At 41.4% G+C, this 27613-nt stretch overlaps 1 protein-coding gene and 1 long non-coding RNA gene across 3 annotated transcripts in view; one reads left to right on the top strand and one right to left on the bottom strand.

The window, feature by feature from the left end:
- The window catches only part of LOC148389772 (uncharacterized), a 37981-nt gene extending 27523 nt beyond the window's left edge, over nucleotides 1-10458 (bottom strand). For both annotated transcript variants that reach the window (XR_015861679.1, XR_015861680.1), the window contains exons 1-2: nucleotides 10366-10458; nucleotides 10067-10276 (exon numbers count right to left, since the gene is read on the bottom strand). This is a non-coding gene — a long non-coding RNA (uncharacterized LOC148389772). The remainder of the gene's footprint in view (nucleotides 1-10066; nucleotides 10277-10365) is intronic.
- On the top strand, nucleotides 450-11990 carry fgf10a (fibroblast growth factor 10a). Its single transcript, XM_088391895.1, has 3 exons — nucleotides 450-1515; nucleotides 9680-9783; nucleotides 11320-11990. Exons 1-3 carry the CDS (start codon nucleotides 1116-1118, stop codon nucleotides 11518-11520), a joined length of 705 nt encoding a protein of 234 aa, XP_088248021.1. The 5' UTR covers nucleotides 450-1115; the 3' UTR covers nucleotides 11521-11990.
- Nucleotides 11991-27613: the final 15623 nt, after the last annotated feature.

The following is a 27613-nucleotide window of genomic DNA, read 5'->3' as shown; positions in this document are numbered from 1 at the left end:
TCGGGCAGATGTTTATCTTGACATTTCAAGCTCCTGATCATCCAGAGAAAGAAATCGAGAGATTGTATCTGAGATGAGAGCAACTTGACATAAGCTCAGAGTCTGGGAGGGGCAACCACTCTTGTTTGGTTTTTATAGGTTGGAGCAAAAATTTAAAATGATAAATTCCACCTGAAGCAATTTTAATGGTTCTAGTCAAGAAATTGGGGAAAGACTTTCTTCCCTTCATGCTCAGTTTGCAGCGAGGGGAGGAGAGTAAAACCAGGGGGCGGGAAAGAGGGGTGTGTCACAACCCCCCCAACACACACACGCGCGCACACTCAGATACACAAATGCACAAAGTTCTTCAAAGCATCGAGGCCTCCATAGACATCCAATCACACTAAGAGATGACATGCTGGGGGGGTGAGGGGGGGGGGAGCAGATAAATAAGGTGAAAGCGGAGACCGGGCTCAAGTCCGCACAGCTGATAGAGAGCGAGCGAGCGAGACCGTGAGCAAGAGAGAGAGAGAGAGAGAGAGAAGGGGGGGCATAAAAAAAAGAGAGGGAGTTACAGAAGAGTAGCAACGCACTGCTCGGACCGCTCAAAGAGTGCGAGAGAAGCGCTCGAGTCACTTCGTGAAGACGTGTGGATTCTTTTTTTCCTGCTTTTACTTTGTTTGGAATTTTGGTGGACATTCAACAAGAAAGACTTTTTTTTTCAAATGATTGTTATCCAGAAGAAGTTAAGCATCATTTGACTCCATGGTTGAGGACTAGAGGAGAGCGCACCACGTGTGTGGACGAGAGTTTGATATTTTCAGGATTTTCCCAAGTGCATCGGGAGGGGAAGACGGAGAAGCACCCCCAACCCACCCCCCTCGGGTCATTCAGGCTGTGCATGATTTGACTTATGGATGTTGAGACATTCCCGAAGAGCTCCTGAGGAATAAACAGAGTCGGACATTTTTGGTCCACGCAGCTTGGAGAGATTTAAACGAGGTCGCGGGCGCCTCCGAAAGAGGTTTGTAAGCACGGGAGGGGGGCTTCTCCCGCTCTTGTACCCTCTCTCCCTGCCCCCTGCTCAGCATGCGCCAGCCCCTGAGCACCTCCACAGCTCCTCCAGCTCCACTACCATGTGTAGATGGACAGTGACACAAGGTGCACCGGTCGCCTGGCTCTCCTCCCGTCCCCGCCGCCGAAGCGCAACCCCGCCGCATCTCGTCTCCCTCGTCTTCCTTCTCCTCCTCGGACCGTCCTCCTCCTCGCCCCTGTCGAGTTCTAACCAAAGCCATCATGCCGGAGGAGCGAGCCCGTCATCCTCGCCGGCGCCTCTGCACGCGTCCTCGGCCAGGTTGCCACGGGCGACCAACCTGTCATCGTCTGCCGCCGTGGTGGGGCGCCACGTGCGCAGCAGCTACAACCACCTGCAGGGAGACGTTCGCCGGCGGAAACTCTTCTCCTACCAGAAGTTCTTCCTCCGCATTGACAAGAAAGGGAAAGTCAACGGCACCAAAAGCGAGGACGACCCTTACAGTAAGTCGCTCGCATTTGCAGCTTTGAAAAAAACTGGATTCGACCTTCCACGCTGCAAAAGATGCCACCCTAGTTGGGTTACAAATAAAAGCAGTAAGCCAGAAAAGCAACAGGGCAATCTACTGGATCCAATTTAAAAAATAAATGACCCTAAAGGAAGTCATCTATCTTGGAGGAAACACTTTAAACACAGCTATCATCACTTCATTAATGAGAGACATTGACTGCCCCCCCCTCCCCCGCCAGCTATAGTAGCACTTCCTTCCCGCCATCAAGTCAAGATGTTGTCAGTGATGCGCATCGAGATAAAACACAATTACTCGGCGAATAATGAATCGGAATAACATATTCCAGAAAGGCAAGAGGCGGGCATGCCCGACCTCCCGATTTGAAGTTAAACGTGATGTGGCGAAACGCTTCTTCTAACAGTAGATCGTTTTACATCATGTGTGACTGTGCAGGAATGCGGGGGATGGAGCGGGCTCCCCGAGCACGTGCTCCGTTTTTATTCCCCAGACAGACCACAAGTCCACTTAACTCGGAATCGACAAGCTGCAGCTATGAAGATTCAAAATTGTAGCCACAGTAAAAGTCCGAGGGTGCTCCTCTATATCCAAATCATGTTGAGATCTTCATATTAGTCACACGCTTTCAAACACGTGGCGGGAGGGTGGGGGGGTCAATTAATGCGTCTGCGAGCTTCTCCTGCTGAGCGCGCACACGTTTGCAAATACACGTCTTGCACATGGCCTCCATATGGCAAAGCGGACTTTTTATTGGGGCCTGGACCCGTGTCACTCAGACACCAAGTCCTGCCAGACATGGCTGAAGGAATTTCAATTAGCGTCTTTTCCCTCCCTCCTCTTGCCTGCAGCCGCACACACACACACACACGCACACAACATCAGTGATGCCATAAGAGCGTCAGGTCACGGTATTCCCGGCCCAAATCCATCATGCGGTTTGTTTTCCAGCCAGATAGAAAAGCAGAAAATAAATCACATCTTATCGCAGCAACGTGGTAACCTCACGTTCTACAAGTGGGAATGATTTGACGATCGGGGGGAGGAGGGAGGGGGATCTCCACGGGATGAATCATGCTTTGACATGTGCTCACATCTGCGTGCAAGCTTGCATGTATGTTTACGCTAATGCACCACCTCCAGCTATTTAGCATCAATACAAACAAAAATGGCCGCCTTCAAAAAAAAAAATACACCGCAATATTTTGAGTGAGCACACCGACATCGCCGTGATGACCTTTTCTTGACATGTGTGCACATCTGGACTAGGTTGTCAATTAGATTGTTTAGGGCTGGGGGAAAAGATACATTCATGTATAAATGTATATTGCGGCCCGGTGGTGCCGAGAGCTTCAAAAGCAGGCATGTAAGCGTAAATGCAAAAATGTGTTCTTTTGAATCCGATTTGCGCTCATTAAAACCACATGGCTGGCGAGGCGAGTTTTCACACACGGCATCTCAGGTGTTGAGCCGAGGCCGAGCTCTTATTTGGAGTTGCGGCACGGTTATCGAGCTCTGGTCAAGCTCAGGAGGGTCGACTCGCAAATGGCCGTCATTAGATGGTGTCAGAGGTGATGAAGACGTTTCAAGTCCGGCTCGAGGGTCATGAATCTCCCTCCGAGGCTGGATTTTTTTTTCCTAATCATGTCACGGCTAAGAGCAGAATGTATCCGAAACGCCCGGTCATGTGATCAAGCGATTTCACAAGAGGTAGAAAACTAAGAGGAAGCAATTGAAATTACAAAAACTCATGTTCCTATATAAGGGAATGTTTTTTCCACCTCTATGCTAATTACACCCGTGCCCCCCCCCCCCTTGACCCTTACCTTGTGACCCATAGTCAGGAAGATTTGTTGGCGTCTAAATGACTCCACGTGTTGAAACAAAAACTCATTTGGATTATTTCAGATAGAACGCTCGAGCGGACGACAATAAAAATCAATTCTTGATCGTCCTACGTGATCTAACTTCTTGAGCCCCTATTGTGTTACAACGCCGGTCCCCCTTCGCTTGACGAGCGTTTAGGGTTCTCGTGGGAAAAACGGATCGGTGTGGCCCATAAAAAAGACTTATGAGGAGCTATGGGACGCAGCAGAGGTTAGTGTCAGCCTTGCTTTTGCTTCAAAGTTACTTTGACATCTTCATGGACTCCCTCTCTCAGTAAATTAAACGTCACGCATGGGACTCGGAAAATACTGAAAGCATCCGAGTGGTGCGAAAGCTGCCAAAGTCAACAATTACATTCAGCTGTTTTCAGGGGTGGGGGGGGGGGAGAAAACATACATTAAAGCTAAACTACCTGCGACGCTTCCTCGTATATTTGCTCCATTTCGCTGCTCTGGAACTAACGGAGTATATTTATTTTTATGTTAGAGGTTGCCCGAGCACATTAGTCGGGTTAATTGAGTGCTGAGAGACTTGGAATGGCCGCCACAAAAAAAAGAATCAAAGAATTCTATGAGTTAATTTCTTAAACTAAAACCAATTCTTCATTTACATGATCCGACGGATTTTGCAAATCAAATGAAACAGCGTTCAAAGCGTATTGTACTTGTTTTGAAGCAGAGCTCAAGTCTGGATCAAATTATGCCACTTCGAATTCATGAGCTCTTTTACTGGAACCCGCCAAACAATCACCATTTAATATGCTCTGAACAAAAAAAAAATTGGCTACACAATACTGATCATCGTGGCAAGTAAGATTGTTGTGTGGTTTTACTCCAACCAACAAGCGGCGACTTGGCTTAAAATGAAGGATGGCTTTGAAATAGTTGATGAGTCTGTCTGCTTAATATGAATAAAATCAAATTTGATTTATTAACCCTCTTGTTTACTTAGTTGTTAAGGAGAGGAGGTGCCCTTGTTAAAAAGATGTTGGGGCTCATTTAGAGCGAGGCTTTGAACGATGCGGACAGAAAAAAAAAAAAAATCACATTTCCGAGGTGCCGAGGACAAGCATCAGAAAAACAAGCCGAGGCATCAGAAGTTTATTATGCCAAAGAATGTGGAGTTGGTGGGAAGCCTTTTTATTGTTTATATTTCGCTCAGGATTCTTGCAGACTATCATCATAATGTAAACAGACACGATTGGGAGGAGACACTGGTAATATTAAGCCAAAAAACGCATCTTCAATCAGTTTTTAAAGACTGTGATGGCATATTTCACTGAGAGTTGGATTTCGGAACACAGTAGCGTGTGCAGGTTCTCTTTCCTCATGTTTTTACAGTCCCGTTGAGTTGATTTATAAACACCGCCCGTTCGGATTCCTGGCCCGTCACCACAAAGCCTTGACGGTCCAAAAAATGTCCACTTGTCAGAAAAACAAATCATCCAGTTTGGCAACCAAAGGGCAAAGATAACCGCAGAGATATCGCATGGTTGTGAGTTGGAAGACAGAATTTGCAATTTGTACAACGCCTGCAAGCATAGCCGCAGTTGTAAAATTCATTTTTACTTTTTATATGACATTAATCCCGCTAGTGATTATAACAAAGTCAGGCCTGGCTGTAATTCATATTTGTAGTCCTGTCTCCCCGAGAGTAACACCGAAAGTGTCATTGCGGCGTTACAAAGTGGAGTATGTGAAGCGGCACAATTAATGGCCACTAAAGCAGTGGGAGGCCAAGAACAGCATCTGTCATGGATAACATCCAGGGCCGCTGCCATACAGACACCATGTGCTTCCCACTTTCCGACATTCCCTCGCCGTCGGAACGCCCCCGCCTCATATAGCCTGCATGAAAGTGAGGCTCTTAATGGAGTCATCAAAGTTAGCGCTGAGGGCTTCGAATTAAGTCCGGGGAAGCATCTGGACAACCGGCCCGTGAAAACAGCGGCTAGGAATGCTAGTTAATTAACCTGTCTTACATCTTACGCTCTCTGCGAACGCTCGTTGTGTTTAATTAACGACTTCTTACATGGCAATTTTGTATTTGAGTTAATATATTTACATTCTAAAGTGAAAAATGCGGCCCGGGAGAGTTGTGTTAGCTGCAAGCTGAGTAATGGCAGACCCTCATCGATTAGCATCCATGCTAAAGTAATGGCAGTTTAGCCGGAATTCAAAAACGGCGCATTCTCGGTTGTTCATCTTTAAGGATTCGGGAATTAAATTGTCATGTTTAATCTAGGGGCGAAGTGAAGACAATTTGAAATTTTAGTATTGATTTGTTTTCGCGGGCCACGTAAATGGATGTGGCGGCCCGTATCTGGCCCCCGCGCCTTAGGTTTGAACCAGTGCTCAATGTAGAAAAGTTTGTTGTTCAAGCTACCCAAGGCTTAAGCTAATTTCATCAGGGCAGTGAGGATTGGAGAAATGCATTTTTTTCGGCTGAAAATAATATAAACATATGTGGAAAGGTATAGCCAGAGCCGGTTGGTTAAATTTGGCGGTGTCAAATGAGCAGATTTCGACAGCTGGAAGCTTAGTGCCAACACCTCTTACCGCAACAGGCGCTTGAAGGGTGAATGAAAAATGTGTGAAATGCAGATGACCGTCACAGCACATTAGCTAAAAACATAACTCTTGCCGTGGAAGGCCTGTGAAATGTTTTGACAGAAACTGGCAGGTTTGGCACTTTATCATGTTACAAAGTCAACGCTGGTATAGGAATGGCAATACCTCTAGCGGTCACTTTTTTTAAACTTGCTCACTTCTCTATCAATTCGCTATTAACAGAACTTCGAATTTATTCTGGATTCCTCCCAGTTGCTTTTAAAATGTGACATAACTAGCAAGATCTTTGCAAGACTACTAACTGCCTTTGACCGGCAACTGCTTGAATTTCAAATAAACAGCTTTTGCCACATGATTTTGTTTGGTGCGGTTTTGGAGTTTAGTTTTCTTTACTTGCCGCAGAATCACACCAGACATGGGAAAGACAGAAAACAATTGAAAGGGGGTAACAATGATTTATGCAACACATTGTGTGTCAAATTAAATAACAGTTGGTATGGAAAACAATCGTCAATGTAAAATCAATTGACTGGAGTACGTCGGACTCCAACTTTTGGGTTGGGGGGGATTTTTCGCATTGCATGTCTAATTTTTATGAGGTGTATCTGGCACGGCATTGTTTAGCTGAAATGAGATTTGCATTCCAACAAATCTCACTCACATGCTGTTTCTTGATTGTATCAAAAACAGCAGATAAAGATATGAATGTTTTCTATTCTTGACAAAGTTGCCCCCAAGATAATAAGAGAGGTTGACGTGAGAAACTTGGTGTCTCCGATTTATGATTTTGTCGAATTAAAAAGTACCGGACTAAGCACACCATGGTCTTCGTATTAATCAAATCGAAAGCTCACAACTGCAATTAATTATGAAATTATAAATGAACCGATAACGCCGACATTACGACCCGTTTTGCAGACTTGAAACATGATCACAATTCTGTTTTTCAGCCTTTACATTAGATGTGAATTTGGATGCTTGAGTAATTGTGTCATATTAACAGAAAAACATGTCCAATAAAAAAAAAAAATAAACATGACTCAGCCACTAAATCTAAGCCCATGTCACATATTTGATGTGGTCGGCGGGTTGGTTCCAAATCGAAGCCTCCGGCTCCTTTTTATGGTAGCAAGCAGTGTGTATTTAATGGAAGATGTCTTGCAATGCTTTTTCTATTAGGTGAACCTTAAGCTATTTGTGCTTCTTCTTAGCTTTTAAAACACAGATGATTAAGTCGCCGGGCCAGGATCCAGAGGACACACGGAGGGAAGTTCACGGCCCCTTTCAGAAATAAAACCGCATAAACGAGTATGTGTCGAAAAAGCAAGGTGCGGATCGGGGAATATTAAGCATAGAAAAAATAAATAAATACATTTGCATTCTATTACAATTTAGGTCCTCTCAAAAATCACAACAAATAAAGTCGGCGATGTGGTTTGAACAGGTGGAGCGGTCTTAAGCGCCTCACCTTTTTTTGCCACGTCATTTTGACGAATGACGTTGCAAGCCGACACCACGTTTGACAAAAAAACTTTTATTGATGGGAATATAAAGATTGGACTGATGTCAAGATGCTTTGGGGACTATGTTTAACTCAAGCTAGCCAGAATAATAGTTTACACATGTGCTCTTACCACCAACATCCCAGTTAATACTTTAGATACTATGAAACATATGTAGGAAAGCATGAACATGGATGGGGGGGGCGGGGCATATTTTTTCCTAAAAGTTCAGAATGGAATTTATGAACTTGTTGCCATCACAAATCATCCTGAGACTGGAGGATACAAATTATGTCTGAAAATGGAGGAGTAGAAAGAAACCACAATAGACCATAGTGACATCCAGTTCACTCGATTACATTTTGCTTGGCGCGTTCATTCAGTTTCTCGGAAAGCTAAAAATAGAATCAAGACAATAAACTGATTTACCCTGTGAAATCTTTTTTTTGTGGTGATGGAGCTTAAGCGCTACGCAAAAAAAAAAAAAAAAGACACTGGTATGTATAACATCATTGCAAAGATATTTTCCAAAAAAATCATTTTGTTGGATCATTAAATTCAGTATTTTTATGCCCGTATAATTTGCATTGGGTCATACAATATTTTTGTTTTTCTCCACCAATCTCTTGGTTCCTTTCCTGCAAAGTCGCCCCTCCAGCTAATCCTCTGAAAGCCCCGATAGTTTTATGGCATGGTGTAACCGACTTGAGGATGAGAGTGCCGCTGCCCACTGCTTAAAGCAATAATTGGTTCAGGCTTGAAAAGCGATACGCACGCTATGACCTCTTGCTAGCCTGGCAGCCGGAGCGCTTCTTTTTGGCCCGTTGGTGTACTTGCCTGCCTACATGCGCTCCCTTGGCCAGAAAAACAAACATGAGAGGGATTTTTTTTTTTTTCTTTTTTTTTTTCCTGGCTTACACCTCAGTCCCAGAGTGCGTGGCCAGGGAGCAAAGCGATGAATGAGTCGGGGGCAAGAGGCCGCTTGAGGTCCGACTGTAACATCGCTGGCCAGGCCGGGGAACGACATGAAACTTTAGCTTACTTGTAAGGAAAAAAGTGATTTTTTTGTGGTTATGCCCACAGAATCTGAAGGTTCATACAACATTTTGTGGAATAGCAGTGAAATTTGTTTTAAGACAGAAATATAATGTCAAAGATATTTGGAATTTTAGTGGCACGCGACAATCATTGTCTAAATACTGTTCAGTTCCATTTAGAGCTGTCAATCGACAAGTAATCGACAACTATAATCAACTAATCGAGTAATCATTAAGAGCCATTTTTTACTTTACAATTGTCCAAATCCTGTCAGCCTCGCAATTTGTGGTCATTTATGAAAACAAATTATCTTTCAAAACGAGAAACGTGCAAATCTCTGCAGTTTCGAAAAGTTTGGAGAGTACAACCTTTATCAATTATTCGGTAGAATAAACGATTCTAAGAATATTCAATAGTGACAGCTATAGCTGTATTAAAAAAAAATCTATTGCTTGTTTAGTAAACTTTTACTTGGGGACAATATTTACCCGAATTTTAAGTAAAGATGTTTTTTAATCATTTATTGTAATTTTATTTTACTATAGATAAGCACAATTTAAATTTTTAAAGTCTCTTTAATGTTACACTGGCTTACCATAAATACTCAATAATGAACACTTAGGCCTACTATGCTGCTGTTGGTCAAGATCGTGCTCCTTGGAGATTAAAATATTTCACGCAGTAGTACTTGGGTCATGCACACACGCATAGAAACTAAAGTAGCACAAGTAAAGACAACAATCCAAGCATCACAGAGCAAATTATCAGCTCAAGCATATCTCAACACACACAGTTACTCACAGGGGTAAACACATCAAGTGCGGCACAAGTGCTCGACTGTTCAAGTTACATCCACGCAAGGACACGCTGTGCTAAATAGATTGTTCATACTCGACTCGTTATAAAGAAGAAATGTATTAGCCCAAGCAATGCGTCATGAGATCAAGACGACTTACGGAAAGTTCGGATGATTTGCGTTACTACGTACAAACAAGTCATGTTACTGTGTTTTCCTCATAACAAAAAGTATGGGTCAAGGTTTACTTGATGATTCAAAACCTCACAACTTTTTAACCTCAAAGTCTCGCTCTTTGTTGTCTTTTTGTGCAAATGTCCAATCTAAGGTGCCCTCTATGTCCGTCAGGTATTCTGGAGATCAAGTCGGTGGACGTGGGAGTTGTGGCCATCAGAGGCCTCAGCAGTAACTACTATCTGGCCATCAGCAAGAAGGGCGAGCTGTACGGCGCGGTGAGTTGATAGCCTTTTCGATTTTGGTATCTTCACGGTTATCATATTTTGGTTTCAAAATTATCATAATTTTAAAGAAGCTAAATGGAGGTCAACACATAAAGTATACATTACATTGACAGCAAAATAACAAATCCTCAATGAATAAAAAACATTTCAGTCATATTGCCTTGTAAAAATGTTAAATTCATACCAATATCAGCAGACTCACTCTTAACATTACAATTTGATGCCCACAGATAATTCCTCAAAAATAGCAGCAAAAATAAAAAAAAAAACTTACCTTAAATCCAAGTTGAGATGGAATGATGAGGAATTCCTCCTCCTTTTAGTCACCAGTTATTTGGAATTCAGTTTGTCTCAAATCCCCATCCGGTCAAAGGTGACAGGTGTGTTAGCGACAACGCCGCTAATAAAGTAAGCATGCTTGGAAGTCTTCATTGTGCAATTGAGAGTCAAATGTTGGCAAAAGTCTGCAGCAGCTTATGCAACACTGCAGAAAGGTAGCAAGCAGGTGGTTTAAACATTGTGGACATATCTTAAAACGTTGACATGTTGTATGGAAGTAAGACCATTCATTACCTGTGCTCATCTCAGGTGTGACCACTTTATTTTCCACAAGCATCACTTCCTCTTTGAAAGTTCAAAATAAAATGAGCATCACCGCCTTTCCTGTAATAATTTCAAAATAAAACAGGAAGCGAATAAGAAATGTGTACATTTTAAAACAGATTTTTTAAAAAATTATTATTCATATTAATCAGAACACTGTGTTTTGATTAGATAGGTTGCACAGAATATATTCTCACAAAAAAAATTGGGTTGACTTCCTATTTAAGATAAAAATATTATTTTAGATTTTCCTGGTGTGGTGGTGCATCCAATATTATGGCCTAGTGTAGTGTCCACCCTAGCTGGTGATTTTTTTTTCCAATGGACCAGCGACAGGAAGTAAAGTTAGTCAATGTGAGTTCTCTCCATTCACAGGAAACACAATCCTCCACCCTTTCTATTCTTCTCAGCTCCTTTGCGGGAGCAGGGGGGGATGTAGGACGTTTCATCTCTTGTCTCCTCCGCTCATTCTCCCTCCCTCAGTGTAAAAAGGCAACTCTCAGCATGTCTCTACGGAGCGGCGGCGGCGGCACAGATGAAATGACACCCGCTAGAATAGAAAGAAGCATTCTGTTGTACCCCCACCCCTAGAACCGAATTCCCATGACGTGGTCCCGCGCTCTGCTGCAACACAAGCCGCACCGGCGCAAGGGCCTGAAGGGCAGGCATTTGATTACACTCGATGGCTCCGCAACACTGACTTCTTTATCCGGGAGGCATCCAATGAAATCATTGATTCATTCTTTTTGCTGGATTAAAACACGCAATTAGGACCTCAGTGTAGTTGCATGAGCAATGTTTGATTAGTCCAATATGGATGAGTCCATATTATGTAACAATAAAACATAATTGCTCTTATCAGAGTACAAAAAAAATAAACAAAATAAATAAAATAATAATATTTGTGCCTCTCTTCTTCCACAGAGGGACTATGGGCCAGATTGTCGCCTAATTGAGCGCATCGAGGAGAACAAGTACAACACGTACGCTTCGGCGGAATGGCGCAACAAAAAGAAGCACATGTTTGTGGGACTCAACGCCAACGGCAAAGCCGTGAGGGGCAAGAAGACCAGGAGGAAAAACACAACCACTCACTTCTTGCCTATTGTGGTGCATCCCCGATGACGGGACGAGTTTTAATCTGCAGACTGCTGAGCATCTGGAGGACTTTTTTTTTTTTTTTCGGAAGACCAATTTGTATCACGAGGAGCAACAAGGAGGGGAACTTAAAGACATTCCGCATCTGTTGGATGAGGACACTTCTATTTTCTAAAGAATATTGCTATACAATGTATATAATTTTTTTTTTTTGGTCTAACTTATAAAAGCACAGTAGGAAATATGGGAATAATAAATAATGTGATCAGCGACTTGACGGAGGAAAAGATGAAGAGGGAGCGGTTGAGAGAGCAGCGAACCAAACAAATCAAACTCTATCAAAAGTGGGAATTTATTTATTTTGTGTAATATTTAACAGAAAAAAACAAATACATGCTAAAAAGACAATTGAATGTCTTTTTAAAAACCATTTATGCTTTTCTTTTTTTGGAATACTATTCATTTTAAACCTGAATAAATATATAAATATATTTGTCTTTAACTTGCATTGAGTCCTTTATTATCTTTATTATTATTTTGGGCAACCTCAACACACGCATTTTAGGCAAAATTGGTTGTAATGTCACAATTTACCAATTGATCAATGACATCATTGATCAGAACAGCAAAATAAGACATTGGAGCAAACAGAATCTATTTTATGTTTCATTATTATTATCATTATGATTTACCATTTAAATTTAAATGAGCGTCAATGCAAATTTTTGCTATTCATCTCCCAATAAAATTACATTTGTGTGGATTGGTCCATCTTCTGATCAGATCGGTGATTGTTTTTTTTTTTTTTCAAATTAAAATTATTTGGAAACTGTGGCAAAATCAAATCTGCAAAACATCAACTCCCTAAGGGAGAGTTGCTTGCGAAAAAAAAAATCCAAGTGTAAAATAACACACAGACACTAAAGAAAGTATTTGCTAACCAAAACAGCAGCATCTATCAATGCATAGAAAAAGTCTTAAATAATGAAGTTGTGGCATCCTGCGTATATACAAATTTGAGTGGAAATTTTATTTTTTCTAACAAATCTGCACACACACACACGAGCAGTTGTAGCGCACATGTGTGTGTGCATCAGTGTGGTCCAGCAGCTGTGGAAAAAGCCTCCTCCTTGACCTTACTTGTCTGAAACCTGTTGCCGAGACACCGCCCCCCCTCCCCTGGAGACAGCAGGGCATATGGCGTAACGTAAATATCACCCTCTTGTTTATCACCTGATTCAAATTAACGGTGATGTCATGTTTTCTTAATCTTCTGTCAAGTTCTTAAAGCCGTCCGTCTCGTGCGGTTGCTTGTCTGGGTTCTGCAATTTCTCTCGCAGTTCACACTTTTTTTCTTTCTTTCCTCCCCACCCCTTCCTCGCTGATTCCTGTCATGCTTTGGTGAGCCATGGACAAATTTTGAACAATCAGACCTGGACCTTCCTCTCTCTTTTGTCACTATTTTATTTTTTGTAGAAGTCTCAAAAGGACTCCGCTCGATTGCTCACGTCCGAACGTGAGTTAAGTAAGATGCATCAGAGAGGGGCGCTTCGAATTTCCTTTTATCCCCACGAGGAAAGCGGCTCTTTGTTTACATGATTACTTGGGTGTTCCATAAACGACATATCAAGTACAATTACTCTGAAATGTGTTCAAGACAGCGAGCCACCCACACCCCCTTTCCCGCCATCAGAAAGTTCAAGGGCGAGCAGTCCGAAGCCAAGGTACACATTAATAGGTTAGGGTTACATGACGAAATGTTTTGCTGCAAAAAATTGGAGAGCCTGTAATATGCATGCCAGGCCACTAGTTGGCGATGTTACTTTTACTAATGGTGGTAAAGTGATTTCAGGGTTGGAAATTGGAAAGTTGGAAATCTCCATAGTCAATCATTAACTTAAATAAATATTTTTTTAATTTTTTTAGGGATGTCAAAATGCTGCATCCTCTGCCACGTGCGGCTCTTTTGAATCTTTTATTGCAACAGCAAAATGACTTTCTGTGGTCTTGCATTTCAGCGTAATACACAACAAGGCCCGGCTTTCCACATTTATTTGACGCAGATGTTCCTCACTGACTTTTGAATCGGCCCGTCTTCCCTCGTGTTTCCACTCTGGAGATGTTTCTGGAAGTTCTCTGCCAATGTCAGTTTTGCGGCGTACTGCTCGGGTTGTGTTTGGTCACAGTTTGGTTTGTTGAGGCATGCGGCGAGGATCGGGGGATGCGGTTTCTGTTTTGACTGCATCGACATCTATTGGGCCTGTGTCGTACACCGGCGGCCTTACGCATTTGTGGCTCCTCTGTTTGCCGTCCAGGCCGCAATGCCTGACCACAGGGGCAGCTGTGAATATTTGACTTCCTACTGAAAGGAAGACAGGTACGGAAAGAGGACCTTCCAACATTACCGAAGCACTTTCTTGGGAGTCATTATTTACAGCTAATTTGAGTATTTTTGTAAGGTTTTATTTAACAAACCCAAATAATTCTTCAAAAATATGATTAAAATGAATGCACAAGAAATTGGGGGAATTCAAATTATAAAAAATAAAAAGAAAATATGCAGAGGTAACTGACTGTAATTTTAAGTTGTAATATCACCAGTCACCACTAGATGGCAGACTCCTCTCCTCACCTTTTTATCACCTCTCCCTGAATCAATTAGTTGCACTTACACTGGGTCTTACACTTTCCTATACTACAACGTGAGTAGGCCTAATTTGATATGCATGAAAATATATTAAAAATAAAAAATAATATTAAAAATTTGAGTGAGTTGATTTTTGTGAAAAATGACTTCTTGCACTTCTTGCACTGCAAAAAATGAATGAATGCAAAATGGATGAGCGCAATGGAAATCCTATTTGCTTCATAATGGATTGCGTCCTAACTTGGAGCTACCACGACAGTATGTCCATACAAAGTTTCTTCCATTAAAAATCGTAAAATAAAAGAGTGGTTGAGATTTGCGGTTTGGAGGTTTATGTACTGAAAGAACCACAGTCCTGGGGGATTTTTACATTCGAGGTGGGGGCACGGTAAAGAAAGTGAGTATGGGGAAGGTAAATGTTAGTTGAGGGGGCAGCAGTGTGGACTTGATGCCAAAGGGTGAGGTGGGGGGATGTTTGAGAGCAAGACGGGGCGATTAAAGAACTTGCCAGGCTTTAGGGCAGGGAGGTGGAGGGGGGGGGGGGGGCAATCTAAAGAGGCTTTGGGGGCATTTGTTGGAAGCAGACCAAGGGAGTTCCTGGAAGGACCAGGACTTGAATCACTAGTTATCCTGCCCCAAAGACAACCCCTCAAGTCTTTTTGTCCACTTTGAGGAACGTATCGTAAATGTTAGTGGTGGAGCTAACTGTTTGCTCACCTCAGTGTTTTCTTAACAGGCAATTATGTGCCGTGGCTGCTTGTCGTGTTTGTTTTGGAGCTTTTGGCTCTTCGAGTAGCCAACATGCACAATCATTATGCAGGCAAGTAATTACAGTGTGGAAGCGCAATGCGTCACGCTCATTGCTCCATTTATCACAACCACGCAAAACAAAATTGCAACTCTTGTCATCGCTCGCCGTATGTTCGGAATATTCGCTGTTAGTGAGATCGGTTTATCTTAACTTCATTAACATTTTCAGTCTGGGCCTGGAGCAGAGCCTTATAACTCTCCATCTTCACATCTCCCGAGAGCTTCAAGTTTCCTGCAACAGGTGGCACAAACATTTGACTTGGCCGCCGCTGAGCCGACGTTCTGTTTATCGATTCGGGGGTGGGGGGGTGCTGGAAAGGTGAGGAGAGGTGGCTAAAAGGAAAGGAAAGAAAACTATAAATCCAAAAGCTGGAGAGTCCATGTGACAGCGGCGTTCCACTTCCAGTTCGCTGCATCTCATTTTTTTTACATCTTCAACTCTTTTAATATGTAAGCTACTCTGCACATGAGGTATACTCATTTCGGCACAATACAGTCGCAGTACCAGGAGTGACCTGTAGTGGGCAGCGTGGTGCCAGAAGGTCGCCAGACTACCAAAAAATACAAAGAAGAAAGAGCCTGACTATTAACTATATTGCGGTTACAAAATCGTCTGACATTTTTATGGTGGTGAATGACTTGAGAGAATCATTACACATACCGGATAACTCGATTAGTTGTTGATTATTTTGGTATTTCATCGATTAATTTTTGCCAGCTCTAATCTCAGAATAGTCTTTTCGAGACAGCTGGGTAATCAGGCTTTAACCTAGACATGGCAAATGAAGCTTCGAATTTGTTGCACGAATCAGTTATTGCATTTTTCAACATTGGGCTCTTTCTTTAACATTTTAAACCAAGACTTACATGTAGAGGAGACAAAAATACAACAACTACTTCATGAAAGAAATATGAGGTTTCATTTTCCCTACACGACCTTACGCCAAAAAAATCCCGATGAATCCTCTGGTGTCAAACGGAGGTCCACTCTACTCAAATTCAACCTGATTGTTGGCGTGCTTATGTGTCTATCCTGCTTTAGCTACACACGCAAAAAAAACATATAAACAGTGATTTTGAACTAATATTTTCTCATGGGCTTTGATAAACCTATTAAACATTTTCCAGAGCTGCAGCCAAATTTCCAAATGAGACTCCTCTCCTGTCCACCCTTCATCTCTCATATCTGGCTCTTTTCTGCTTGGACCCCTCCCCTCCTCTTCCTCCTTTCCTCACCTCTTCCATACATCAACCCCACCCATTCCCCCCCACCCTCCCCTCAGCACTCTCGGGAGAAATACGCCTGCCGTTCAAATGAAAACATATTTGTTGTTTTGCTTGGCTTTCTTGCCTCCCACTCGGCCGGCGTGATTGAGGTCGAGACATCGGGTCTGTTGGAAGCAGAAAGCCTCTATTAGTCCTTGATCAGCGGAGCGCCTGACAGCAGGGGCAACATGCGCGGCATTAAGGCCTGACATGGGATTAAATAAAGACTAATTTATTGGCTGCCCATCCGGACGGACGAGGCATTAACCGTTTCTTTTCATGGTTTAATTAAATATGCTGGGATGGATACTTGAAGGGATCGGATTACGGGGTACGCTAGATTGATCAACTGTTCTAAGGGAAAAAAAAAATAGTGATGTAACACAAAAATTCTGTCTTTTCCCATGTTTGTTATTTTACTTTGTTATAATGGTTATATTTTCTAATACAACTTTTTGTGCAGGTGTAAAAAAAAATATTAGAAAAAAACTATGAGGCAACCCAGACTGGATTATGGAAAAAACATGTTTGTGTAATTTATATACTATTAAAAAAATACTTCAAGATATTTCGAGGTTAAAAAAGGGTGGTGATGAGGGGGATACAAGCTGCTATGAATGTTTGGACCATCTGCTATAGATTTGTGCAGATTTTCACGTTGCAAAGTGTCAAACGGAGAATGTAACTCCCCTCCGAGTCCTTTCTTAATTGTACGTTCGTACCTCCAAAGCTGTTTTCGGGATGATTTAAATCCAGTTAAACGTCTTTGCTGTGAGCCAACATGAGCTCACCCTCCAAAACGAGACGATGGCACACAAGGTCGGTAAATTTGCTGCATTGTCAGCATGACACCTACAAGGTACACAATGACCAGATTTGCCCTATTAAAGTGCGTTAATAAAAACACTGCACCATTTTATGCAGTGTTAGTTTAACCCTAACCCCACACAGTGGTTATAAAAAGTTTACACACCCCTGTTCAAATGCTTCATTTTTGTGTGCTGAGCTCATTTTCATCATTAATGTGAGGTATAAATCGATTTAAACAAACGAAATTTTGCAAGAAGTGAAGTAAAAGTAAATGATTGCATAATTGTGCACACCCTCTAACAACTGGCCATATGGCTGTATTCAGAATTAACCAGGGAGTCAGCAAACACCTGCCCTAATGAACTGCAGATGTTCTCATACATGTTTTTCTGTGTGTTTTTCTTTCTTTCATTTATTTGTAACTAATAGTTATAACCCAAGATAAGGCTAAGTTGAGCAAAGAGCATCAATAAGAGCAAAGCATGATGTTGCCACCACTGTGCTTTAATTGGAAAAAATTTAGACCTTGTGACCTCAACCCCAATAAATATATTTTCTTAATAGTCAGACTGATTTACACAAATAATTTAAAATGAAATTATAATCCATGGGTATAAATAAACTCCAAGACAAATTTCGCAATCATTTGGGGAAACCCAGAGCAATTGAGGCTGCACATAACTCCAATTCAGTTTGGCTTTATCCTATATATTATTCACTCACTCATCTTTATGACTCAATAAGTTTCAAAAACTTGGAGTGCAGAAACTGAAAATGAATTTTTTACCAATTTTTCTCACCTTATTATCAGATAGGAGGCAACGTGGTGAGGTCTCAAGGTAAGATCGCCCTTCATACTACAATGAAAAAATTTTCCCTTGAAAATGTGAAACATCTGCTGGCTCCATATGAAAGCAATAAACAGCTTCTGGCCCCCACGTCCCCAACTCCAGCCGTCAGATAATAGCGATGACGACGGTCTGAAACACATTTATTTCATCTATTTATTCACAGTACTTTCAATTCCCCACCCAGGGTCACACGGGACACACTTGTGGCAAACAATTTAAAACTGTAATAATAATTTAAAACTACAATCACATGGCAGTGAAAAAGTGATTATTATCAAACAGCTGTAAGAAAAAAAATATGTTTCAGGTTTTTATCATTCTCACGCATCTCTGCTAACTGTGTCGACACTTCACAAAATTGACGGTCCAAAAAACGGAGCCACGTACTGTAAAATCTTGGATGAAAATCTGCTTTCCTCAGCAACAACACTGAAGCTGGGTCTTCCAACATGACGACAAATGAGAGGCTCAAGAAGTATATTAAAGTCATAGAGTTCTCGAGTCGGTCTCCAGATCTCAACCCTAAAGAAAATTTATAGAGGGAACTGATTTTCCAAGCAGTAGCTACAAGAAAATAGCAGCGCTAACAATGCTAAGCTAGCATTAGCAATGTAAACACGCCGACGTGTGTTTGTAGAGAACCTATGACTAAGTCCATAACAGAAACATGAACATCAGCAGGATTTGTTGCCTAATTACAGAACGTCTCTTGTTTTATTAAACCACCAGCACATTTGTTTTTCCACACCATTCGTCATGGCCCTTGCGCAATCCTGATCAATACCTTCAGGACACTTCTGCGCATGATTTAGTTCAAAACTAAACTTGGCTGGAGACCTCCAGCAATGCTTTTGAGTCTCCAGCTGCTGGATGATGTTATTTTGGATAGAATGAAGTTATCATCTGTGTGAACGATTGTATCTGGTATCCCAGGCGGCCTATTGGATCACTTTTGAAACCGTCCCTAAATGCAGTGCTGCTGGTTATTTGGATAGAAAACAATCCGAGTTCAGACACAGGAAACAGACTCCTCAATGTTCTTATCTCTGATGTTTGTTGGTAAGCGTCCAATTGCTGGGTTTATTTGTCCTATCGGGAATTATGTTGGAGAGCTACATTTTCTCCAGCGCGATTTGTGCAATAAGCATAATTTCAGAATTTCTGAAACTGCCACGTTGAAGGATGAAGGAAAAATTATGTTTTTTCTCGGAATATCATTTTCTAAAAGACGAGTTCGCCCATCGCCCAAGGCCATTCCCGAACACAACGTTAGGTAAAGTGCCCATCACTCCATTCATCAGAAGACCAATTGCTGCTCAGTGGGAAAAAAAAATCCTGTTGTTTACTCAGGCAATATATAAAAATAGATTTGCCTACATAAGGATTTCTAGAAGAAGTCCGAGATGGGTTCTGAGAATTATCTCACATTGTATCAATGGTCTATTGAGTTCGACATACTTTGCTGTCTTGCTGGTTTTGCTCTGCCAACATTACGTCCATAAACTGTCATCCTCCTGGCTCTCCCCTTACTTGCGCTTAACAAGCACAAGTCTCATGGCCAGATGTTCTGCACCGTCCAGATTTTTCTTACCTTGGCTTCAAAACTCTCCCGCATGGTTAAAATAATTGGGTGTTAGGAAGAAGGACTTAGCGGCTATGCTAAAGGGAGGAAGACCAATGAATGTAGAATATCAAATAGCTACTGTGTGAGTCAATCCATTCATGGTGATAACGTGTCTGACAATGTGATAATTCTTTGCAGCGAGATTGTGATTAAAGAGTTAGAAATGTAAAGTAATAGGTCCCTTGGAGCCCGCCAAAAAATTATAAATCTAAATAGTTTCTGACATAATGACATGCTATGAGCTACAGTATTTTCTCGTAGACATTCTGGCAAAAACAGTGTCAGATGCCAAAGAAGTCATCCTTGGAGTTTTCCTGGTGACGGAACGGGATCTCCTAGTTCTTGTTTGAACCCGAGCAATGTGCTTGACAGATAAATCCGCCGTTAACTTTTCACAGCTTTGTTTATGCGGCGTTCTCTTTCCATGTTGTTGTTGTGAAGACCAAGCGGGGGAACTCCATTCTTTTTTTTCCTCTCAAGGTTGATGGGGATATTTGACAAAGCGTTTCATTCCGAGTTAGTCTCAAGCTAGTTGACTTGACAGGAGTATGAAGCAACGACATTTCCAACAAATGTGATGACATCATTCAAGGGAAGTAGCGACCATTCCAGACAAACAAACACAAGTGTTCTGTTATCTGCAAATGCTTCTTAACAGATACAAACAACAAACGAGAAGCATCTTCTCCAAGTCATGACGCGGCGTTGAGCTAACCCGTTTATCAAAGACAAAAAAGGGGAAACTGGCCTCACGTTCAGGCAAACACGTCTAATGAGTCACAGATGCTTGCGTGATACGGACAACAATTAATGTGGATGCAGAACATGTTGACCTACTAAAACGGAGCGACGACGGAGAGACAAAAAGACGAGAGGTTGCACGTCAGACGTCCATCAATTTATTTCCGACAACACGGAACATCTTTGCTTCCATCGGACCTTGATGGAATGGAAAAGGAAACCACAAGTGGGACTACGATGACGACGATCATCCGTCTTTTGTTATTGTTACAACAAAGCAATTTTGATTGCCGTAAAATTACATTACACGCTTTAACAGCCATATAAAAAATCTTGGTGGAATCCAAACTGTCCTAATGTAATGTTATTTTGTTGTTCTGCTAATTTATCAACAAAACGACATCGATTGATGCCTCACATGCGTGTTTGGCGGAGGAGAAGACAAAGAGCGCGCTCAACAGCTGTTTTGAAGGCATGTCGGTGGACGTCGTCTTGAATCACTATTGACACGATACATGCGGTCTGGGATAGGCTCTCTTGCTCTGAAGCACCGCGCCGCTCAGATGATCAGTGTCAAGAGCAGAGCGTCCCTCAAAATGATTGAAACCAGACAGCCAGAACTGCAGACTGCAAACTTCTCTTGTGGCACTGACTCCTCTGAACCAGAGCATGATGCACCCATGGAATGAGGTTGGTGCCACGCCCATACACAGGTCAATAGGTCAGTAGAATAATCACACTGGAGAAAAGACCTCCACCAACAGTGCTAATTGTAGATCAGTCGCACATTGTAGATGTTCACCTCCTGACAGTGAGGCAAGCAAACAAAGTCTGGCAAGTGCAAGCGAGCCACCGGTTGACAGAGAGCAGGTGTCCGAGAGAAGAGGAAAGGAGCAGATGGAGAAATGAAGATCAAGTGACAGAGAAAGTGTGTCAAGGAGATGTTTGTCTTGTGTGATGAAAGGGAAACATGACAGATGGATGGATGGATGGATGGATGGATGGATGGATGGATGGATGGATGGATGGATGGATGGATGGATGGATGGATGGATGGATGGATGGATGGATGGATGGATGGATGGATGGATGGATGGACGGATGGATGGACGGATGGATGGATGACCTTACTTCCCCTTTTAAACCTGATCTCCATAGTTGGGTCTCCATAGTTGGATGACCTTACTTCCCCTTTTAAACCTAATCTCCATAGTTTAGCTTTTAAAAAAAAAAACAGCCTGGCATCTACAGATGGAACATTTCCTTTTTTTTTACGATCGAAAAGATTCAATGTGCAAACACACACAGAAGTTTGAGTCCTCGCACCTCGCCACAGAATCCTCAGCTTGCGGTGGATGGAATAATGTTCACACTGGCAAAGCAAAGCCGCAGTGTCCATCCAAAGAATGAGTCGTAATAACACAACGAATGATCGGAACCGCAGGAGAGTGCCAGGCCACAAGACCGCCACACGAAAGCAGAACGGACATTTGAATAGAAAAAAAAGCCATATTGAAAAGCCACTCTATAAATATCTGCTTTCTGTCTCCAGGTTGTGGCGGGGCCAACACTAACACACCTTTCTGAGCAGCGGGCCAATATTATTCCATCTGGTTATCCAGCGTGTGTATCATTACATGCCGAGCAAGCAGAACTCGCTCTCCTAAAAAGCCAAACCGCACGCACAAAAGAATCTCATGTATGTTTGCGCTCATTTGCCTCCAGGAAAAGACAAAGCATCCGAAACAGGTGCTGGAAGCAGATCGGGAACGCCTGTGGATCTGAGTTTCACTTTTTATGGCTCGTTGTCAGTAAATACGTGGAGAAGACCTCACGTAAAGAACTGAGCAAACAATGCTGATTTTTTTTCGCTCACTGATGGCAAGGAATCCGGCACATGTGAGTAGACGGGCTTGTAATTTTAGACGCCGGGGGAACAAATTGGTCCGTCTCACCCACTCAAGTCAATCAAGACTTTGAGGAGAGAGAAGATCACTGGAGTGTCCCGCCATCCTCCTGCTCGGTGGTCCTTCTTCCCACCGTTTGACCAGTCGAGGAGTATTATTGTTATTCCAGAAGAGCGGCCTGATTACAGATGGGAGGTCTCTGACTGGAACGTTTGGACACCCAAATGGAGAACGGGCATAAACACAAACATGCTATTTATAGATCATGTCCTTTTTTTTAATAGAGTGACTGTTTTAAGATATTTTTAACCAAATTTTAAATTGACTAAGAATCATCTGCGATTATTCTCACATTTAAAATGCGTGCTGCAAATAATGTTTGTTCCCAGAGTGTAAAATTAATTGTGGTGAAGCAATATTAAAATTTTTCAGACTGACCTGATTTAGATTTATACGTTTGGATTCAATTCAAACACACACGAGATGATGCAAAGTAAAGTCACATGTCAAGTCATTGCCCAGGTTGTGGCGATGATATAAACAAAAGTGGTAATAAAAAACAGGCCAAATACTTTCAGATTGGTTTCACACACACACACACACACACACACACACACACACACACACACACACACACACACACTTTGTCAGACACGGTCCAAGCCACGACCACCGTGACTGAATATGACAGTAAATTGCATTGTGAGTCCATTATTATATAAAAATCAGTGTCAAAAACTAATCTGAGTGGAAATACTTTTTTATTCTTCTTTCAAATTTACAGATCGGACACAATGGCGTGTCACCATCTAGTGGTTGGCAGAGGAATTGCAACAAAAATAAACGAGAGGTGGAATAAAATGGAGTTAGAAACTGTACCAAAAAAAAAAATTCTGTATGCTGGGGAATTACAGTACTTATAAATTCAGCATTTCGGCAAAATTTATTCGACGAGAGAGAGTTCAACGGAGGTCATCCTTTGGACAAGTACAGGAACCTTTGGCAGAACATATCAACCTCTTAGTTCCAGGAACTACACGCCGAGTTAATAGAAAAATATTGCTTTGGCGCCCCCCTGAGACATTTTGGTGCCGAGGAACTATGTTAAACTCGGATGAGGAATTTCAAATTATGGAGTTGTCAAATAACAAATATATTTTCAGGATATTCTTACAGTACCCATTTCTGTGCTGGGATAGAGGCGCATTCTTCCTGAAAAATGAGGTTGAACTCCGAATTGTATCTGCCGACGTATCGAATAAGCGTGTCTAAATGTGTGTGTTGCCCGAACTGATTGTTGTTTGGATGTCGACATGAAAACGGAGTAAAAAAGCAGGGCAGGTGGCCTCCTTCATCTGGAGCACAGCTGTACGCACGATGACTCACACGCTCCTTCCTACCTTGACCAAAACATGCGTACACAAGCGTACCTTCAAACACATATTTACCACGATGAAACACACACACACACACACACACACCAGCACAGCAACCTTAGACATCTCCAATCAGACACGGCGGACCTCCCCCGTCGTCGCTTTGATGTTGCATTTAATGGGCAATTTTATTCCCGAAAATAAAAAGTTATCTAGCTGTTTCGCTCATTATGCAACGTCAACGGCTCTCGAATCTACTCGAGCCTTGAATAGCGGCCATTTTTTCCAAGGCTTATGATTGCTGCCATGTGAAAGTCGTAAATCTGCAAAAGAGTCTATATTGGCGTAAAGAGACATTTGGAGGTACGAGTCATGTACAATAACGCTAACTGACAGGCAGGTGGTCACTCTGGGTGATCTTCCAATTTATTAAGAACGTCGACAGAACATTTAAAAACCGACTTGTTACCAAGATCAAGTGCTAGCAATTTTTTAAAAACGTTTTACAGTATTCATTAGTCTGCGTATTATTTAGAATTTCACAGGGAATAATTCAAAACGTGTTAAATTAAGACAACAAGTGACATCAATTTTTTTAACATGATTATTTTTGTGATCAGATTACACTCAGATGGCAATAAAATGTATCCAAGTTGATTTTGTTCTTCAAACATCAGCCAGTTTTTTACTCCCAGTAGGTATATTATGAAAAAAGCATTTTTTGATTAAATTAAAGGGAAATTTCTGCCTATTTCTGAAAATATATTTGAGGATTCTGCATTTCTATAGATGTGGTAGTGGTTCATACATAACATAATACATTTTAATATAATATTAATTTGAACCCTGTTGCTAACCAAAACAGCAGCACTCATTGAGGCACATGAGCAGTTTCTCATATGCATGAAAACACTGCGTTTTCTTCAGACTCTTTTGATCCTCGGCTTCTCTCTGGATTTCACCATAATTTTCCTTTTTTATTATAAACTCCACTCTGACTCGGCATAAACATGCTGCTGACGCTGTTTAATATTATGCCAAAAATAAAGGGATGCTCCCTATCAAATGCCTCCCCTTATCTGCAGTCGAGTAAATAAACTCCCGTCTACTAGTTTGTAGGATTACGCTAGTATAGTATGTGATCTCCATTTTGAATATTTGTTCCCAATTCATTTAATTCATTCAAATCTTCGCCATCTCATTTGTTATCCCGATTTCTGGTGTCCAACTGTGTTTCGGAAAATTCTCTCTGGTACGTGAATAAAATTGCAAGTGTGATCATCTCTAAGTACAAGCGCCTGCTCAGCGAGGTCGTGTTGAGCAAACATTGTTTCGAGACACTTTAAGCTGCTCTACTCGTGTGGATGTTTCCGAGTGGTACAGAGTTACTTTTGGATGTGGGGGCGGCGACTGTTAACAAAAGGGTGAATCATCCCGCCGTTGGCTTGGACGCCTCCCCGCCAGGCTCTTGTAAATATTTGAGAGGGACTGTTGACATGAAGATAACACGAACTAATGCACTTACGAGTCAGGAAAGTTAGCGATGGCTCAAGAGTAGCGGGTTTCAAACTGGGGTCTGGGGACCGTCGTGCTGAAGCTTGGCGGTCCACACGATAATAAATCTTTTCATTCCTATTGTGTTGTACAGTTTATAAGTCACAATAAGGACAGAGAAAGTTTTGCAATGATTTGCCTTTGTCTAATTTTTTTTTACATCACAAAAATCTGGCATTCGAGTAGGGGTGTGTAGACTTTTTATATCCACAGCACATATGGCGACTAATTTGCTAATAAAATAAAATGAACATATTACTTGGACCAATTCTAATCTCCGATACATTTATTTATCTATTTATCAATTTATTTATTTATTTATTGTCCAAAGGCTTAGCATTTTTTTCTGAAAACAGAAAGAATATTTAATTTCCATGTGAAGCTGTGTACTATTTTAATCAAGTATTTTTGGGGATATTTTCTTTATTGCTCATGGCTCTTTCTTTATTACTCTATCTTTTTGGATGACACGTGAAAGTGATATTTTATTGTCGCTTTCATTTGAGGGCGTCCATAAAAAAACATTTCTCCACTCTCAGGGGCGCCTTGACCCAAAAAGCGTTACTGTTTAGTTTGAGATTATATCAATATTGATGATAAAATCCTACAAAGCTGCTTTCAGGCTTCTATTCAATGACTTCATTAATGCTTGCGTCTCCACGGCAACAACACACACTTATTATCTTACATCAAGTGTTGTGGGATGTTTATTATTATTCTTCTATTGACGCACGAAAGGATAGTGCATGAGTGGCCGCTTTCTTTTTTTTGGTCACTCCGACATCATGAATTGGTCGAGATACACAACGGTTACAATCTTTGGACACTTGAGTCGGTACACCTGCACGGGGATCAAACATGGCGGCGATCAGGCCAAATTTGGGCATTTTTCCTGCCTTTCCCTTCTTGGTACTTTCTGATTTGGGGGAGGTGATCATCGTATTGTTTTGGTCATCTCTGTAACTACAGAATAGTTCATATTTCGTTTCCAAGTTATTGCGTAAAGGTCAATTTGAAACTTTACTGTTTTTGCAACTTGTGCATCATCACTACGCACATTTCCACAATGACCTCGCGCTCCCTTTGGAGCAGCTGAGGAACATCTCACGCTGACGTCGAAAGAGAAGAGCCGCCAATTTATGAATAGTTGCTATTCTGGAGTGTTCTCTTGGCAGACGCCCCAAACTGCAGTGTGTGGCCTCTCTACAAAAAAAACCAACCACATCAGTTTCACAAAAAGCTCTCTAAATTTGCTTTTATTGCCATTCCGATGGTTGACTCATCACATCGTCACACGAATAATGAGGGCTTCCCCTAGCTCCTAAAGTCTAAGAGAAATCTCTCCAAAACTTGAATGGGCACCATGCTAAGAACATATCTCTTGCATGTTGTTGACACACAGTCTTTTGTTGTGCTCCAGAAAATTCCATCAAGAAAGAATCGGCTTTAGTGGCACGACATATCTATTGTCCGTCCCTTAGACATGAAGTTGAAACGCGCACGCAACCACAACAAGAACTTGTTTGCGTGGCGGCCACACCTGACTGATAAGGACGGACTGAGTATGTGGGCATCTCGGTACTTTCAAGCTTCCACCTGTGCCGCCATCAACATCGTGAGCAGCAACCCACATTCAGGAAGTCTTATGATAGCTATCAAATGTGATTTTATTGACATTAATCAGGGATTTTGCTGTTGTTCCAACTTCTTCTGACATTTGATGGATAATATTAGAACATGGACATCTATTTGATGAAAAATGGGAACAGATTTTTTTGGTGCTCATTCTGAACCAAAGATAATAAGTAATTGGTGTCAAGGAAGTATGGTTAATTATTTAATTTTAATTAACTTTATTATATATATATATATATATATATATATATATATATATATATATATATATATATATATATATATATATATATATATATATATATATATATATATATATTTATTTTGGGTGATGTAGGGGCTTGAAATTCTTCGCCAAAAAATGATTTCTGGTATATTTACACTGATTTGACATTAAAATGCCGTCGAGCTTGCGAAATATAAATCAGTCTGCTTTCATAAAGGACGAGAAAAATTTAAGAATTATGACTTTTGCTAGCTTGAAATCAGACAATTTAGACAATCTTTAGTTAAACAAAGACTCTAAACGATTACTCGATTATTAAAATACGAAGGACTAGGGAATACAATTTGAAAATCAATTTGTTTTTCGATTACTCGATTAATTTTCAAACCTTTATTTGGTATTGGAACGTTCACAAAAGCAAGCCTTTAGACACTGAGGTCAACTTCAGTCATCAAATTATATTTTTATGGGACTGCATATATTATATTAAAATTATATTATATATCAATTGTATTTGAATTTATTTTAAAGGATAAAATAGAGTCTGTATAGCATAAAAGATGTTATGGGCCAAATGAGATGCACAATATAGTAAATATAGTCGAGCATCGTGTAGGGACACATCTGGCTTTCATTGGCCAGTAACTACAAAGTGCATTTTTGAGGCTTGTCT

Source organism: Syngnathus floridae, chromosome 12 (assembly GCF_059516105.1).
Source record: "Syngnathus floridae isolate MCC-2025c chromosome 12, RoL_Sflo_1.0, whole genome shotgun sequence".
Lineage (NCBI taxonomy): Eukaryota > Metazoa > Chordata > Actinopteri > Syngnathiformes > Syngnathidae > Syngnathus > Syngnathus floridae.
This window is presented reverse-complemented; position numbering and strand designations above follow the sequence as displayed.

Excerpts from the sequence above, each read along its gene's own strand:
- fgf10a (XM_088391895.1), top strand. The coding sequence starts at position 1,116 with ATGTGTAGATGGACAGTGACACAAGGTGCACCGGTCGCCTGGCTCTCC. Across the intron at positions 1,516-9,679 it reads AAGCGAGGACGACCCTTACA|GTATTCTGGAGATCAAGTCG; the intron begins GTAAGTCGCTCG and ends TATGTCCGTCAG. Across the intron at positions 9,784-11,319 it reads AGGGCGAGCTGTACGGCGCG|AGGGACTATGGGCCAGATTG; the intron begins GTGAGTTGATAG and ends CTTCTTCCACAG.